This window comes from Ascidiella aspersa, chromosome 8 (assembly GCF_963924565.1).
Source record: "Ascidiella aspersa chromosome 8, kaAscAspe10.2, whole genome shotgun sequence".
In the NCBI taxonomy this organism is placed as follows: domain Eukaryota; kingdom Metazoa; phylum Chordata; class Ascidiacea; order Phlebobranchia; family Ascidiidae; genus Ascidiella; species Ascidiella aspersa.
The window spans coordinates 20,136,363-20,151,973 of record NC_139454.1 but is presented as its reverse complement, the minus strand read 5'-3'; the positions used below and the strand labels follow the sequence as shown (position 1 = coordinate 20,151,973).

Genomic DNA, 15,611 nt, shown 5'->3' with positions numbered 1-15,611 from the left:
ACCGAAATCCGAATCAATTTATCACCCTCAAAACTCGGAAGAAATGTATATACGACCACGATTTGGTTTTTGCTTTAAAGATGAACTTGTAGCACTTTAAAACACCGCTAAACTCCGAACCTTTGCGCCATGTTTCCTTGTACACTCGTGAGATAAATCCCGTTTTCCCCAAAGTGCAAACAACGCCCCTTTCAGCATTTGAAGTTGAAGTGCCTGAAGCTACGAGGACCCGAAATCACTTCAAATTAAGTTCGCAATTATGTTCATTTACGCCTAACCCCGGGTCAGTACACACCCTATGTGGTCCGTGAGTCGGCAAACAATCAAAGGAGCCAAGTAAACTTCTAATGTGCGGTTAGAGGAAAACTATTTAGTGTCGCAAAAAGGTTGTGAGTAAACTGGTGTCCTGCATTTTTAGAGTCAAAACTTGTTGCACCGAAAGTAGCAACAACTGTAGAATCAGGAATAAGAAAACCTCACAAACGTTATTTTTCTAAAACTGAAAGTTAAAATCTGATCAAAACTAACGTCTTTGCCCGGCTGTGCTTAACAACGACAGAAACTAAAGCTCAAATATAGGTAAGATTCCGTTGTAAATTTGAGATGACGTTCCAAATTCACATCGTAACCGTGACGTCATGAAACCGTAAACAACTTCCTGTTTCAAGTCAAACACCTGCGTCAGTGTGCAATTAAGTAGATGTCTCTATAAAACTTGGCAGAAATGTCTTTTTGATAAAAGTCGGTATCCAAACGGCGCTGTTACATGGAAAATGTACAACAAATAGATTTTCTGGAAGTGCGTTACCTTGTATCGTATATTCAAGGGGGAAAGTGGAATAATTTTCCTTCCGAAAAGGTGAGAATTTTCAGACATGACTCCTAAGCTTGGTCATAAAAGGATAAGTAAAACAAGAATCCATATGAAACCGGAGGTTATCGTGCAATGTAGTGCACAAATATGCAACTGAAATCTTAGTTGAAATACATTTCGTAAGATAATGGAGTGCCTGGTGTAAACGGACATGGTCTGGTAAAAAGTATTTTTTTGTAGAACCTTTTTTTACCAGTGCGGCCTTTTCTGCAAAAAGTATTTTTTGTTGGCCCCGTTCCGGCTTACTTTAACTACTGTATAACTAGGGCTTTTACAATCTCAATGTTGCGTTCTTAAAAATACCAATATTGCAACAAACGATAAGAAAAGGTTAAAATCTTGTGGTCAACAAAAAAAAAATACCAGTTTCCTAAAAAAGGTGAATTTAGTTAAAATCTATAATTCTTTTCAAGAAATAAAACTAGACAGAAAATTCACACAACAGGCATTGATGTATCGAATATATTTTCGTCAATTGGAGCGGCATGTTGATTTGCAGTAATACATATAAACTTCTTTTAGAAACTGCTTTTAGGTAAAATATAAGTTGATGTCAAAGAGAGTTATGTCAAAGAGAGTTAACCACTGGATATATCTACTATATAAATCTTACGTTTCAAGGTTCAGTTGGCACTATCAGCACTGAATCGCCAACGACGGCAGTTGCCAGTACCACAATGTCAACGACAACCCCAGCAACCGCTACTACCACAGTGGCAGTGACAACTACGACAGCTGCCACAACTACGGTATTACCGACAACCAGGGCAGTTGCCACTACAACGGTGCCACTTGCAACTCCGGCAGTTTCCACTACCCCTGTGGCACCGATGACTACAGTAGCTGCCACTACTACGGTCTTACCAACAACCACAGTAGCTGCCACTACTACGGTCTTACCGACAACCACAGCAGGCGCTACTACCACAGTGGTAGTAACAACTACGGCATCTCTCACTAATACGGTGTCACTGGCAACTACGGTCGTTGCCACTACCCCTGTGGCACCGACGACAGCGGAATCTGACACTGTGACAACAGCAAGTAATGAAGCTTCAACGACAACCCTCGCGACTGATGCAGCTACGGACACAGCCAAACAGACGAAAAGTGACATCTTGCCGACTACTATTACCAACACGCCAGTGTCGACCGCAAATATCACAGAGGCTGCAGAATCAAATTCGACTGCTAACGGTTCTTCGCCACAAAGCCTTACAAACGGTAAGTTGACAGAAACATTTTCAAGGTGTTTTGCTTTATTTAAGTATCGCTACAAATTCAAATTTAATATCAATGTCCGCAGCTGTTTTAAGTTTAAACCAACATGTTTATAAATGGGTATGTAATCCATAATTTAATGCTAGGCTGTAAGAAAAAAATGAAATTCTCAATTTTGTTTTACCTATAAAAAAAAAAAAAAAAAAAAAAATAAGTTTGCATGGATTATTTGGGTGTTCCGACGTTTCATTTTAAAATCAACTAAGTTGTAGATATATCCAACTAACGTCATTATATCTTGGTTGAATAAAGGTTCCACCACGGTGACACGGGACTCATCGACAAACAATCCGAATGGTAAATATGTTATTTAAAATATGATTGAAATAAAAAAAAAGTTTTTCGTTTCGACAAAATTTAGCATCGAAATAAGATTGACACTTATATTTGTAGTAATAAATCAAACAGCAAACTATTTTTTTTAAAAACGAATATCTCCCCCTTCTTGCAATTAAAAGACGACAATCACTTTATATTGAAGCAAATATTCTTCAAACAGTTTTGTCGTTATCAAAGTGGATTATTTTATAGTAGGAAAGAAAACTATATTTCGCAAAAAAAGCATTAGGTTTATTCTAATTAAGAGACTGATGATAACTTTTAGGCGTGAGACTCTTAACATCTCAACTAGAATTACGAAATAAAGTTCTAAAAAATATTTAATAAAAACCGATAGCAAAGTAATTAAAAGTTGGATTAAGAAATGTTTAAACACGCTTTTCATTCATAGATAACGAAGGGGGCATTTCTGCGTATATCTGGGTCGGCGTCACTGTGGGCGCTGCGCTTATTTTCACCCTGATTGGAGTGGTCACGTGCTGCTGTTGGAAACGAAGCCAGGGATATTTTGTGTGAATCTTGTGACCAGCTGAACGATGTTTGTCAACAATATAACAATATTTACTTTGTCTGCGCAAGTTTTCACGTTGCAAAAGCAAACTGAACCGGATGCTTATAAATTTTACATAACACCTAAACATACTTGTTGCGTGAAAGGGAAATAAATGCTGCACAGCTTGATTTTACTTTTATTGGTTTGTATCTAATCCTGACCAAATTGGTTTGTATCTCACCTTGACCAAAACTGATCATTCGACCAATTTGGTAAAAATCTATAAAGTCAAAACACAGTAAAGAAAGGATTCTCAAACTAATTGTATCAGCTCGTAGCACCTGAAGAAGAGAAAACAATTCGACGGGCACTTAAAAAAAGAATCCTGTCATAATTTTACATTGGCCCTTAATACGCGACAAGGCAATGGACAAATCTGATGCATAATATTAACACTTTTCTAATGGATTGTGTGTCGCGTGCTTGCTTGTCTATTTGTAGCACGATTAGAATATTTCTACAAATAAAAAAGGTTTTCGTGACACTGCAGCCTTACAACTATGGAGTCATTGACTTCAGAACATGTTTGTCGAAATCAGCTCAACCAATAAATTGTTTTGTGTGTCTAGACTAGAATAAAGTTTAGCCAATTCAAACCAAATAAACGCATTTTTTGCGCTTCGCTCAAGTATATTTTATGTTGTCGCACTGATATGTAATCGAAAAATACCGATTTTCTTTTAGTATGATACTTATGTGATATCTGAGAGGGGTGTAAAGCACAGGACATTTAACGAAGGGGAGCGGAGGAAAAAAGTTTAAGAACCACTGTAGTGAAGTCTTTACTTTTTATTAAGCGCAAAATGACCCAAAATCAGAAAAAAAACACGTGACCTTGACAGCGAAAAAACGTCCGCATCAAAGGTCATAAATCGGCACGCTCATCTTGCCCGGACTGCTTCTTAATCTCCCCCAGGGTCCAAGACTGTTTCTCGATCAGGGCCGATGTGTCGGCGTACTGACGCACTACGCCCTCGAACTCCGTTCCCAGCTTAGCGTACTCGCCCACCTGTCTAGTGACGTCAGCCAGCTCGTGATGACGTAGCTCGGCCGTGGTGAGAAGCTCCGACCTGGGTTTTTATTGATGTTAACTAATACAGGTGACTGAGTGACAAATCGCACCTTGACTAGTGCGCGATAATGACCAGAACGAACACGGGAATTGGGTTAATGGTTTAAATCAGTGTTTCTTAATCAGGTGAAGGGTTCACCCCAGGGTGAATAAAATTTTTGCAGGGGTGAACCAACCAAAAGGGGTGAATAAGGGTGAACCGTCAGAACTGGAGTTTTTTGGTGTGTTTTTTTGCCTATTGTAATAGTGAAGTTGGTTTGCACTGAGTGTATAAGTACAAACAATTGGTCACTGTGTTTTGTGCTTTTGTAGCCTTATACATTTGGACTCGAGAAATTGTAGATTTGCAATGGTAAAACTTAGCTTGAGTTGATCTTAACAAAAATCGAAACAACCTAAGTCATTTTGTACTGTTATATATAGACGAGATAGTTTTATCATATCATGAGACAAGAGTGAATAAAATCTGGAGATAGATGCTAGGGGTGAACGAAACTAAAAAAGTTTAAGAAGCACTGGTATAAATCTTTTCATCGTTCTTTTTATCTTTAGTTTCGTAACCTGGCTTGGTTATAGCGGCCTTGCAATGTTGACCAGTGGCGGCCGTTCATTCGTTTCGATTTTAAAGAGTTAGGCTTGGTATAGGCTATAGAATAGGTTTATGGACAACAGGCGTGCTTTAAATCTTAATTTTTGTCCCTCGTATTGAAAAAAAGCCTGACGCCTTCGTTCGACTTTCTGCTCATCTAAATATGATCTTGATCAGGAATTAAGGTCGACATTTATCTTGCAAGGGTCAAGGTGATTTCTATTATCAAATATTCAGTGCAACAATAAATATGATGTTATCCTGAATAGGATTTACTTCGACGTTGATGTTATTCCGATTTGGAGTTACTGCTTTTTGGCTTATATCCCACTGATAAAATATTTTTTTAATTTAAAAATAGTTTTGATAGGGTTCAGTGGCCGTTTGAGGATCTGCGTTACAATTCCGAAAATTGTTGCCACTTGTCTGCTCATATCGAAGGTGTTCAAATGTAGATAATAATAAATTAAAAGATGTAGAACATGCCGTTAAACCAACGTTTCAGACTTCAACGTGGATATTGAAACAATTATGGTAGCATTTGCGGCATAATTCAGACCGCGAATTGAGAGTATTGTAATTTGACTTATTGTAGCTGCCAATGCACATATAGCATACTTTTCAGCATCCGCGCGAATTGAGCGCGCCGAGATTTTTATATAGCAAAAATTTCAATTCTGTAACGTCACAACTTTTAGAGATATTGCTTTATAGGTGTTTTTGCTGCGACTTTACCACGCAGTAAACATGTTGTGTTCTGCAATATTTTATGAATGTGTAAAAGGGTACCTTATCTTTTCCAATGCCGTAATTGAGTCAGAAGTGTAGGTTTCACATTTTAAACCCATTCTTGTTGATCTATATAGAACAAATTCAATAAAAAAACACGTACATAAGTTTGTAACAAGTGCATTTAAAATGGCCGTCATATCTAATTTTTTACAGAATAAACAGTAACGAAAAAACAGAAAGGGAAAAAGGAACATATGGTAACGTTACAAAACTTACTTTAGTTTCGCAGCAAACGTCTCACAACTAACAATTGAATTTTTAATTAAAACTTGATCTTTCTGTGGTTGAAGATGAAGGCGATATTTTGTAATAAGAGATGTAAGGATGTCAACACTGTCTTGAAGGACCTAGGATTGCGCAAATAATTTTAATAATTAATATGTAGATTAAAGATATACATTTGAAAGGCGGAATGACCATAATTAAAATAGAATTCTGACAATTAGGGTTAAAACTTAAAAAAAAGTGTATAAAACTGTTTTTCAGAAATTAAAAGTTATATCCCTTCACCAATCAGAGTCAAATTAAAAAAAAAGTAAGTGTTTTTTGGTTACCTGGTGATAACTGATGTATAGGTTGACTTGCTCTCTCTGGGTTTCAATCATATTTTTATGTTTTTCAGCTAACTCTTTCTTTTCGATATGAACCATTTCACCCAAACGCAAGCTACGAGCTTTCACAATATTAGGATTTTCTAGAAAATCAACGCTGGTTGAATTTTATATAGAAATATATTACTCAATATTATCAGTAGTTTAAAGAATATCAAGCCATATTTGTAGCAAATATGGCAAACAATCAAAAACTGCTATGATAACAATCATCCATTTTTAGCAGTTTAGTTTTTCAAGGACAATTTACTTAATATAGAAGTAAAACACCAAGCCAGAAAAACATTATCTGCTTGAAACCTAAAATATTCTAAAAATGACAAAAAAGTGAAGATACAGTGGAATGACTTTTGTCAAGATAAAACACCTAAACACAACAGTTGAATCCAAAAAACGTAAAATTTACCAGACACATTTACTCCATCATGATGCTCAGTTAAAGTGGCACAAAGTAATTCAAGGTACTTTTCAACAGCGGCATGCAACATCTTCTTTCCTTCATTAAGGTATTTCTGCTTGGTTAATAAAAAGAGGACATTGTTAATAAAAAAGACATTTGCTGATAAGTTTGGACAAAATTTAACAGTTTAAAACTGGAAGTTTGCTGTACCTTATCATTGATCAAAAGTCGTTCCAAATCTTCATTATTAATACCAAGCAAAGATTGATTGGCATCTTGATTTAGGTAGCTGCGACATTCTGCCATGTTTAGACAACTACTAACAGCTCTCCAGGCCTAAAAGTGATTCAGTTTTAATGATCATTCATAAAAATACATATTTGCAAAAGTTTAGCTGCAAGTGGATTTACACTAAAAAAAAAACTAAAAAAAAACTATTGACAATTAAATAAATCATTTTACTTTCATACACAAACAATCGGCAATTTGAATAAATAACATTTTTGTAATGTAATTAAACAGATTCTCCCAAACCAAATTATAAATTTCCTAGGCCAGCAATTTTTAATCTATGTGTCACATGGCCCTCTTAGTAGCGCCATATTTCACTTTTACTAGGAGAAAATACAAGGTACATCTCTTTGCTGTTTTAACCTACAATTTAATGTTGTTACATGATGTTTAATTAACCTTTTCGGTTAAATCCTTCTTACAAAGAGTAACATGTTTGTATCAAAAATGTAGTGATTTGGTAGAATTAAATTTACGTTTTTCTTTTTATTTAGTCCCAACTATTGTTGGCCCTAAAATAATAGTAACAGTGTACAGTTAGGTAAAAAAACATTGATGTACTCTTAAAATTAGATTGGAATCATACATTTACACTTTCATCAGAGAATTGTTCTTTGTCACATTTTTCCTCATTCTTTTGTAACACCACTTTTACAGCCAGATATATCACTTGTTGTAATAGCCAATCAAATTTAGCTTTTTCATGGTCATGTTTCAGCTAAAATTCAACATAAAAGAATAAAAATTAAGATTCAATTTTAAACAGATGTATGAATAAAGAGTTATTTAAAACGTTCAAAATGATACCTACTTCTGTATGGGCTTTGATGTTCTTATTAAATGTTAAACAGTTACTATTTTTTTTTTTTTTTGAAAAACTATTACTTTAAACAAGGTGATGCATCAATAGGACTGACAATATCTTAGTAAGTTTGAACAAAATAAAGCCACCCATTTTTATAAAAAAAAATATATTCTAATACATTCAAGACTTTTTAAAGAAATTTTATAGGAATATGGAGATCTAAAACTAGATTTTTTTAATACAATATAAAAACAAACAACTAATATTTAAAAATTGGTTTCACATTACCACGTTGTAAAGAGTAGGCACAACATAGAAGAATCAATGACTTTTTTATGTGCAAATTAATTTCAGGCCTTTTAAAGATTTAATGACTTCGAACCCTGCACTTAAGCTTTGTAAAACATATGCAGCCGGACTCATAAATCAATTGCAGAAACACACTAAAATTAGGACAGTGACTATTTGCCCCGATTGCTAAAGAAGGAATACCTATTAGGCATTCATTTGGGTTAGGTTGGGTTATTATTCTTTGGGTTCGGGTGATATGCTTTCATTAATATTCATTTTGCATAGTAGGTCATTTGATATGCTTTATTAGTCAGATCAATAGGAAGTGTCTTTTAGCTATTAGCAAGTCAGTCGGCACCTTATGGCACTACACCCAGCCCAGAATAGGGGCAGGCTGTATGGAAAGTATGGCAGATCTCAACGAGATCTCTCAAATGGGGGTCAAAAGTGCCAAGTTATAAAATATAGAAAAAACAGGTGCATGTTTATTTTCTAGAAGTGAAGAAAGGTCTCACCTGTTAAAAAAAACTCTGGTGCACTTTCCTTAGTGGCAGACAGCTTTGCAAGGCACACTTACACTTATGGGTGATCCACAGTGGAAAGCATGGTAAGTGCACCCGCAAGTTTTTTTTTCAACCCTTCAAAAGTCAACCTTAAAAAAATCTGAACTGTACCCCAAATATGTTAATCGTTCATGCACCTATTTATCGCATCGGTAGACGTTTACAGTGCGATGTATGCAATATTGTATTTATAGAGTGAATGAGAAAATCAAAAAGTGCACCTGGAAATTTGAAAGTGCACTTTTTTTACCTTTGTTGCACCCGGTCACCAGGATTTTTTGTCCATGCGCCCAAGATATCTCGTCGAGACCGGCCATACTTTCTAGACTGGTTGGTGTAAATACCCACTTTAAAATTGTAACCAGCACCGACAATCAATTATTGTAAAATTAAAATATATATCACCCAAGTGGAATAATCTTATAACTGTGGACTGTTGTGGTTTATATGGTTGTTTAAAAAACAAATGTATATTTTCAGATATTAGGGTCAACATTGATTCTGTGCTGGATGCCAAAAATATTTCAGCGCAATATCTTTGGCAATGATTAAAATTTAATATAATATAAGTAAAGCATTAATCTAATGTCGGGGAAGCAGCTATTTTTTAACCAATCAACTAAGAAAGTTGGCACTCTTTCACTATTGTACGTAAAAATTAATAAAAAAAAAATTTTCTTCAAATGCCGCATACCACAACACATATTGTTTGGGTTAGGGTTCGGTTTAGCGCTTGGTTGAGGGTGGGTCAAGTTATTATTAATAATAAACATAATATTACTTGACCCACCCTCACCCAAACGCTAACCCGCACCCTAACCCAAACAATATGCGTTGTGGTATGCGGTATTATTATTTTTTCTTTTTTGCATAACTTTTCACGTACAATAGTGAAAGAGCGCCGAAAGTTCTACTTACTTGCGAATCTTCATCGATTTTCAACTTCAATTGTAATCGGTCAACGAGTCTTGAAAAGTTTGGATTAGCTTTCTTTAGATCATTACAGATAAAATGTTCCATGTCAAATTGTAATAAATGCTTCGCAACAGTATTTTTAGTAGTTTTGTGTTTTGTCAGTAATATTACGTTTACTATTTTTTGCAATTAAACGTTAAGCTTGAAAATACTAAAACTCCCGCGGGTATTTTTTACATTAATCCAATGATCGAACTGGATAAACTTATAGAAGGAAAAATATTTAGGACAGCGGGCCGCATGAGAAATGGAAAATCGTGGCGACCGTGTCAAAATGGCATATAAAATACACATAATACAACGTGCACTTCCTTTAAAAATAATCTTTAAATACCCCAATAAAAAATTGTAGGTTTCGGTAAACTAAATACTTTATTAAAGCAAGCAATTTCAAAATATTGTTTAATTTATACTAGCTATACGTCAGGATTTTCCCTGACATGTCCGGAATTTAACATTTTTTTTTTCAGTTGCAACTTTAGTTAATTTGACTTAACAACATTCAAGACATATGCCAATCGTTTGTTCCTAGTTTGATTTATATTAGCTATAGAATGGATGCTTGGCGCGCCGTATGATGTTTGGCGCATATTTGTATGTCATTTAATCGGGTCAGAATCTATTGGCTTTAAAGTTTAGGAAAGGCCTCGAAAAAAGAAATAAATCATGAATGAGGTGTTGCGATTCGAATAACTTGGTGATTTGGTACAGTAGTGGTACAGAAAACCGTACCGGTAGTTTTATGTTCAAATATAAGTCAACAAACAGGCCACTGTGCCTTTTTAAACTTCCATAGACAGTTAGGGTGTAAAGTAACATCATTTGCCGGTCACATAGAAAAAAATAACCAACGAGAATAAATACTAGTCATCGTACAAACCTAAATAACAACCTGAAAGTAAGAGCCACAAAAAACTAATTAAAGAGCCGCGGTTTGACCATTCCTGGTCTAGCAGACCATGAAACAAGGCGAGCATATCAAAAACTAGAATACAAGTTTTTTGTTTGTAGATTCATGACAACAGAGTTGCCAGAAATTATTACAAATAATGTGCATGGAAAACTATCTACTTTCTAGGTCAAAAAATCGTTTAAAATGCATTTTAATATTTTGGAGCATGATGGTTGGAGGTTGTAGTAAGACGTAATAAGAATATCACAGCCCATACAGAAGTAGGTATCATTTTGAACGTTTGGAATAACTCTTTATTTATTTTTAACATCTCAAGTCCATAACAAAGATAGGCTACCTCCTCGCGATTTTTGGCAAACTTGCGGATAGTACTCTCCAGCTTGCGTAGAGTGCTTCTTGTCTTTTCTCCATAGTGGCTGACAATAAACTTTGGAGCATAATGGTTAGAGGTTGTAGTAAGACGTAATAATAATATCAAAGCCCATACACAAGTAAGTACTATTTACGTTTCGAATAACTTCTTATTTTCAACACCAATATTCATGTTGTTGAAAATGAAAGAGGTATGCGAAACGTTCAAAATGATATAGCCTACTTCTGTAGGCCTATGGAGTTTGATATTTTTGTTACATTTTAATATTATTGTACAGCTTTGACATTCGCGTATGTGTTGCCTTTGTTGCAAACTAGTTCATAGTTTTCTCGAGGTAGGCCTAAACAAATTTCTACAGAACTGGATGACTGTAAGTACTGACGATATCGGCCGGATTACTATGAATCAAAAAACGCTGGTCAAATATAAAAATTTTGCTATCGTTAAAAACAGGAAATTAAAAAAATTATTAGGCCTATTTAACAAAATCTGCAGAACGCTTTGTAAAATTGCCGTTTAGTTTAATGTCTGTTTTAAATTTAGTTTTAAGTTACATCTAACAACAATATCACTGCATTACAGAATATTATTTTGTACTGTGTGTTTTTCGGCGTTAATTGGTAGCCCACTTCCTATTTCGCTAATATACCAATTTTGTACCATTCTTTTTGCCTTATAGTTCACCTTAACTGTTGAATTTTCTAAAAATACTAGCGTTTCCTTTGGATTTTTACGCTGTTTGTCTTTTGACATGCAAAAGTATCAACAAAGCATTTCCAACAGTTTTCCAAATGCCCGAAAGGACAGTTGTTTACATCAATGTGGTCCAGAGAATTATAGGCTAATCACTTGCCGAGACTTTATTCTGTAAGTAGAGTGTTTCTGAAAGCTTAATATCGAGCACAATAACACCTGTTATTTAATAAACTTTTTCAGAAATTTACAGATTTGCGATTCAACGTGAAGTTTTCCACGTTAAACGTTTTTTTGTTGGAAAACACAGCAATAACAATGAAATTAACCAAGTATGTCAATCAGGTAAACATAGGTATGTGGATTTCAATTTGATCGATTTCACCTATTTAATAATAGCAATGACATAATTTGTTATCGTAACGCATCGGCGGTACATTTGTCCAAAATATAGGTGTCGGCAAAATGGTAAATCACTTTACGTTGCATCGCAAGTCATGGCGGACGAGCGCCGATACTACAATAATTGGGATCGGTTCTGATCCGATATTACAGTACATTCCTATAGTTGTTTATATCAGGTGCTTCAAGGATTTTTAATGTTTCAACTCCAAATTTTGCCCTTTATGCACATTATCTTAATTTTAGAGTCCGATCTTAATTTTAGAGTCGTCTATTCCTGATTTTCTTTCAAGCAGTACAATCAGCCCATGTACCCCAAACTATACTTTTGCCAACTTTTACTATGTGAATATAAAGAAAGGAAATTCTATTCATTTTGACGCTTTCGTACGCTTTTGTACGTTTTAAGGACATCTATTCAGCTGAACGACGCCATGCTTTGCATACTACGACATGTAACGCTGTGTGAATATCAAACTGTGGTGTTTAAATTTTTTGAAACCAAAGAAAGGCAATTTTTTTGCGATTAGATTTGCTCGAGGACAACAAGTGTTTATAAGATTAACTGCTATATGAGGCCACGTCATAACGTTTCTTTGTGACGTCATCCCTAAAAATTTCCATTGCCCCTACAGGCAAAGAATCCCCTGCTTTCAAGCACGTCTATAACTTACCGTTGAAACAATCGTTGTTGGTTTAATTATGTTTAAACGCGTAAAGGGACTGTGATCTACTTAGCTTTACCAAACTGTGACATTTTTTGTATTTTTAAGTGATTCCCTTAACTCTAAAAATAGTGCGCGCCTGCCTTATTAATGTTCGTTTTTTTTGCGAATTGAATTGCATCGCACGTCAGATTCAGATTCAGATTCAATTTATTTTTGTGCATGTTTGCAAACACGAAAAAAAAATAACATAAATAATAACACAAGGACAGCGAAAGGACCATTCGGTCATCGAGTCGAGCTGCCCCTCAAAAATAAATAAATTTAGTGGCAATATTGAAAGTTACAATAATTGGAAACAAAAAGTGCGTAGATAAAAAATATGTAGATTTTAACGGTTTTATATAAATTTTTGAAATAAGAAGCACGTACCGTAATCCCCCTCAAAACTATTCAAAAATTTGTCAAAAGAAACCGACATTCGCCTTACAGGCAAGAATTTGCTGACACCCCTTAAAATAACTGGCTCGAATCAAATCCAAAAGCTGCTTAGCGTGGCTCTGACGTAAGCGGTCTGACCGGTCAAGCGTAAAACTGACGTTCGATCGTGCTATTGCCCGCACCCTAATACGAAAATAGAAAATAAACGTTGTTAATGGTTCCATCAGTATTTGAGCATACGTATAGCGTTGCTACAGAGAGGCGCGTTTCTCCACAATGTTGTTGCTTCGCAGTTGAACCGAGGATTTCACAATTGGTTGTGGTGCGTGATAGGTCCTGGTTTGGAGACTGGGCGTGGTGAATGCTATGAGGCTTGCGCAGCACAATGTGTCATCTACTGACGTAACATCCTGATCAGCTTGATGCGTTCTTAGTTAATTTCACCGAGAGAAGGCGTTAGCTGCTGCGCACGACTAATTCCAAATGAGCTGGTGTAGCAAAAGCAGTGATAGCGGGCTGCGCTTGGTAATTGATCATTTACGCAGGAAAGGGGAGCTATTTATTTGGCGCGCAGAGACGCAGATAGCTGGCAATTGTGCTTTGTTGACTCAACGGCCGCAGTACAAACCAGAACAGAGCGGCGAACAGCGCGGATACACCTCGGCTCGTAGAATACGCCCCGAGTTACGACCATTAAGTCGCCAACAGAAAAGAAATCGTCCGGCCAGTGTGTGCGTGTTTGCTTGTTTGTGTCGTCACAGCGCTAACAATGGTCGCAGCAACAGAATCTAAGGCAACTTGGACTGGGCGATTCGATGCCTTATTCACTTCGGAGCTTATTAGCGTTACGCCATTGTGGACTTGTATTGTACATGTTGTTTGAGATTATTTGACAGCACAACAATGAATGTCGTTCCGGGATAGTAGTTGGATATATACAGGTTTTAGCAATTACCAGGCCTAGTTACAGAGCTACTTCAGCAACGATGTAGTTCGTATTCAGCTAAAACTAGTTTGTTAGTTGGAGTGCAGTAAGCATGTAGGGATTTCGCTTAAGTGCCGACTGTTTTAAATATTACATTTGTGCCATTTTTACTGAAAATCAATGCCTGAACAGAAGTCAACATGATTTAAAAAAGATTAACAAATATAAGCCAACTTCATTTAACTGTAATCTGCCGACTTTAAGGCTTTTGTAGTAAACGATGTCTCCAACCAGTGAATTGGACAGTTCATTAGTTTGTGTTGGAATTAAGCACATGTGAGCGGGACACTAATATAAACGCCTGTCGACTTCTGAGAAAACAGTAGTCGCACTTAAGTGATATAACCTATGTAATTTGACCGCAGATTTTGACCCCCAGGCGGTTAGGCTATATGCTACTTTGTAATGCAGTTCAACGTCCAGGAAATTGCATGCCATGTTTTTACTACATCGTTATTATGAGGAGGTTATTACGTCCGGGCGACTCACAATGTTGCACAAAGGCATAGCCTATATATAATGTTTTGCTTGTTGTATAAGTAGATAGGGCATCGTGATCAGAATAGCTTAACGCATAGGTTCTTAAATTGGGGTCCATGAACCCCTTGGGGGTGCGTGAAATAGTTTTACGGGGTCCAGAAGGCCTAATAGAAAAATTAGTGTATAATTTAAGAAGTAGTAAGTTTTCAAAATAATAGTTTATCAATTAAAAATAAAAAGTTTTAGCACTGAACTTATTTAGACTCTACTTCACTTCCACATATTTTGAACTAAAATCAGCATATTTCTGAAGTCTACTTGTATTGTGTCGTCAACCTATGACGTCATATTTGAAAAATTCTTGCCTAAAGTGGTCCACGCGAAGCAAAACTAAATTTTAGGGGTCCGCGGTAAAATTAGTTTAAGAATCCCTGGCTTAACGTGTGTTGTTAAAACTAAAAGTTGGTAAAATGAAGAATTTTATCTGTTTTAAAATAAAGAATTTCAGTGATAAAATTTTGGTTCGATTGACATTGACACAATATGCTAATTTAAAAAACAGTCCTAAAAACATATTTAGCAGGCTGGTAAAACTTTTTTATATTGTACTTTTTAGAATCTTCGACAGCGTGATTATATTAAAAGCAAGTATATTAAATGACACATGGTGAATTTTCGTGTTTAACATATACTCAGTTTAGCAAAGATATTTGTCTGTAGAGTGCCTCTTTCCCATTAGGACATTAGGTTTGAGTGGAAAATGACGCTGTTGGTAAAAAGCATTAAGGTTAATAACATTTATGTCGTTTGGTCACAGGTAAACCTACTTAGCAACGGAATAATATAGCATCTGGCTTAAAATCACCGCCGTCGGTATCTGTGTTTTGCTTCATTCAACCAGCACCTGTGCGTAATTGGTAATCCAACTCGTTTCCAGCCGTTTATATTTAACCGCAATGACTTGTGACGACAAAATAGGCCTTGTCTGCAGCCGTCAGGTCGAGAGCCTGACTCTGTGGCCGACGCCGAAGAGCACGCACCACCTTCAAGAATTCCACTTTTCGCTGACACCCCCAAATCCAGGGGCGGACAAGGTTGATGACGCTTACTTTTACCGATGCGAGGTTACGAGAGAGCAGCGCCTTAATCCGGTGCACTACCGTCAGGAAGTGAATATAACTCCGTACTCAGTTACCAGGACCGCTACGGATCGTTACAGATCC

General features: G+C 36.1%; 1 protein-coding gene across 1 annotated transcript; it reads right to left on the bottom strand.

Moving 5' to 3' along the window:
- Positions 1-3,760: 3,760 nt before the first annotated feature.
- Positions 3,761-9,533, bottom strand: LOC146136772 (HAUS augmin-like complex subunit 4). The gene is made up of 8 exons (XM_083395945.1): positions 9,380-9,533; positions 7,389-7,520; positions 6,722-6,847; positions 6,518-6,623; positions 6,055-6,194; positions 5,717-5,847; positions 5,498-5,566; positions 3,761-4,117 (listed from the first exon to the last, which is right to left on the bottom strand). Exons 1-8 carry the CDS (start codon positions 9,479-9,481, stop codon positions 3,913-3,915), a joined length of 1,011 nt encoding a protein of 336 aa, XP_083252071.1. The 5' UTR covers positions 9,482-9,533; the 3' UTR covers positions 3,761-3,912.
- Positions 9,534-15,611: the final 6,078 nt, after the last annotated feature.

Bases quoted from the DNA above. Each gene is read 5' to 3' on its own strand.
- LOC146136772 (XM_083395945.1), bottom strand. From the start codon at position 9,481: ATGGAACATTTTATCTGTAATGATCTAAAGAAAGCTAATCCAAACTTT. The intron at 7,521-9,379 runs GTAAGTAGAACT...GTTGAATTTTAG, and splicing joins AAATCGATGAAGATTCGCAA to CTGAAACATGACCATGAAAA. The intron at 6,624-6,721 runs GTACAGCAAACT...TTAACCAAGCAG, and splicing joins GACTTTTGATCAATGATAAG to AAATACCTTAATGAAGGAAA.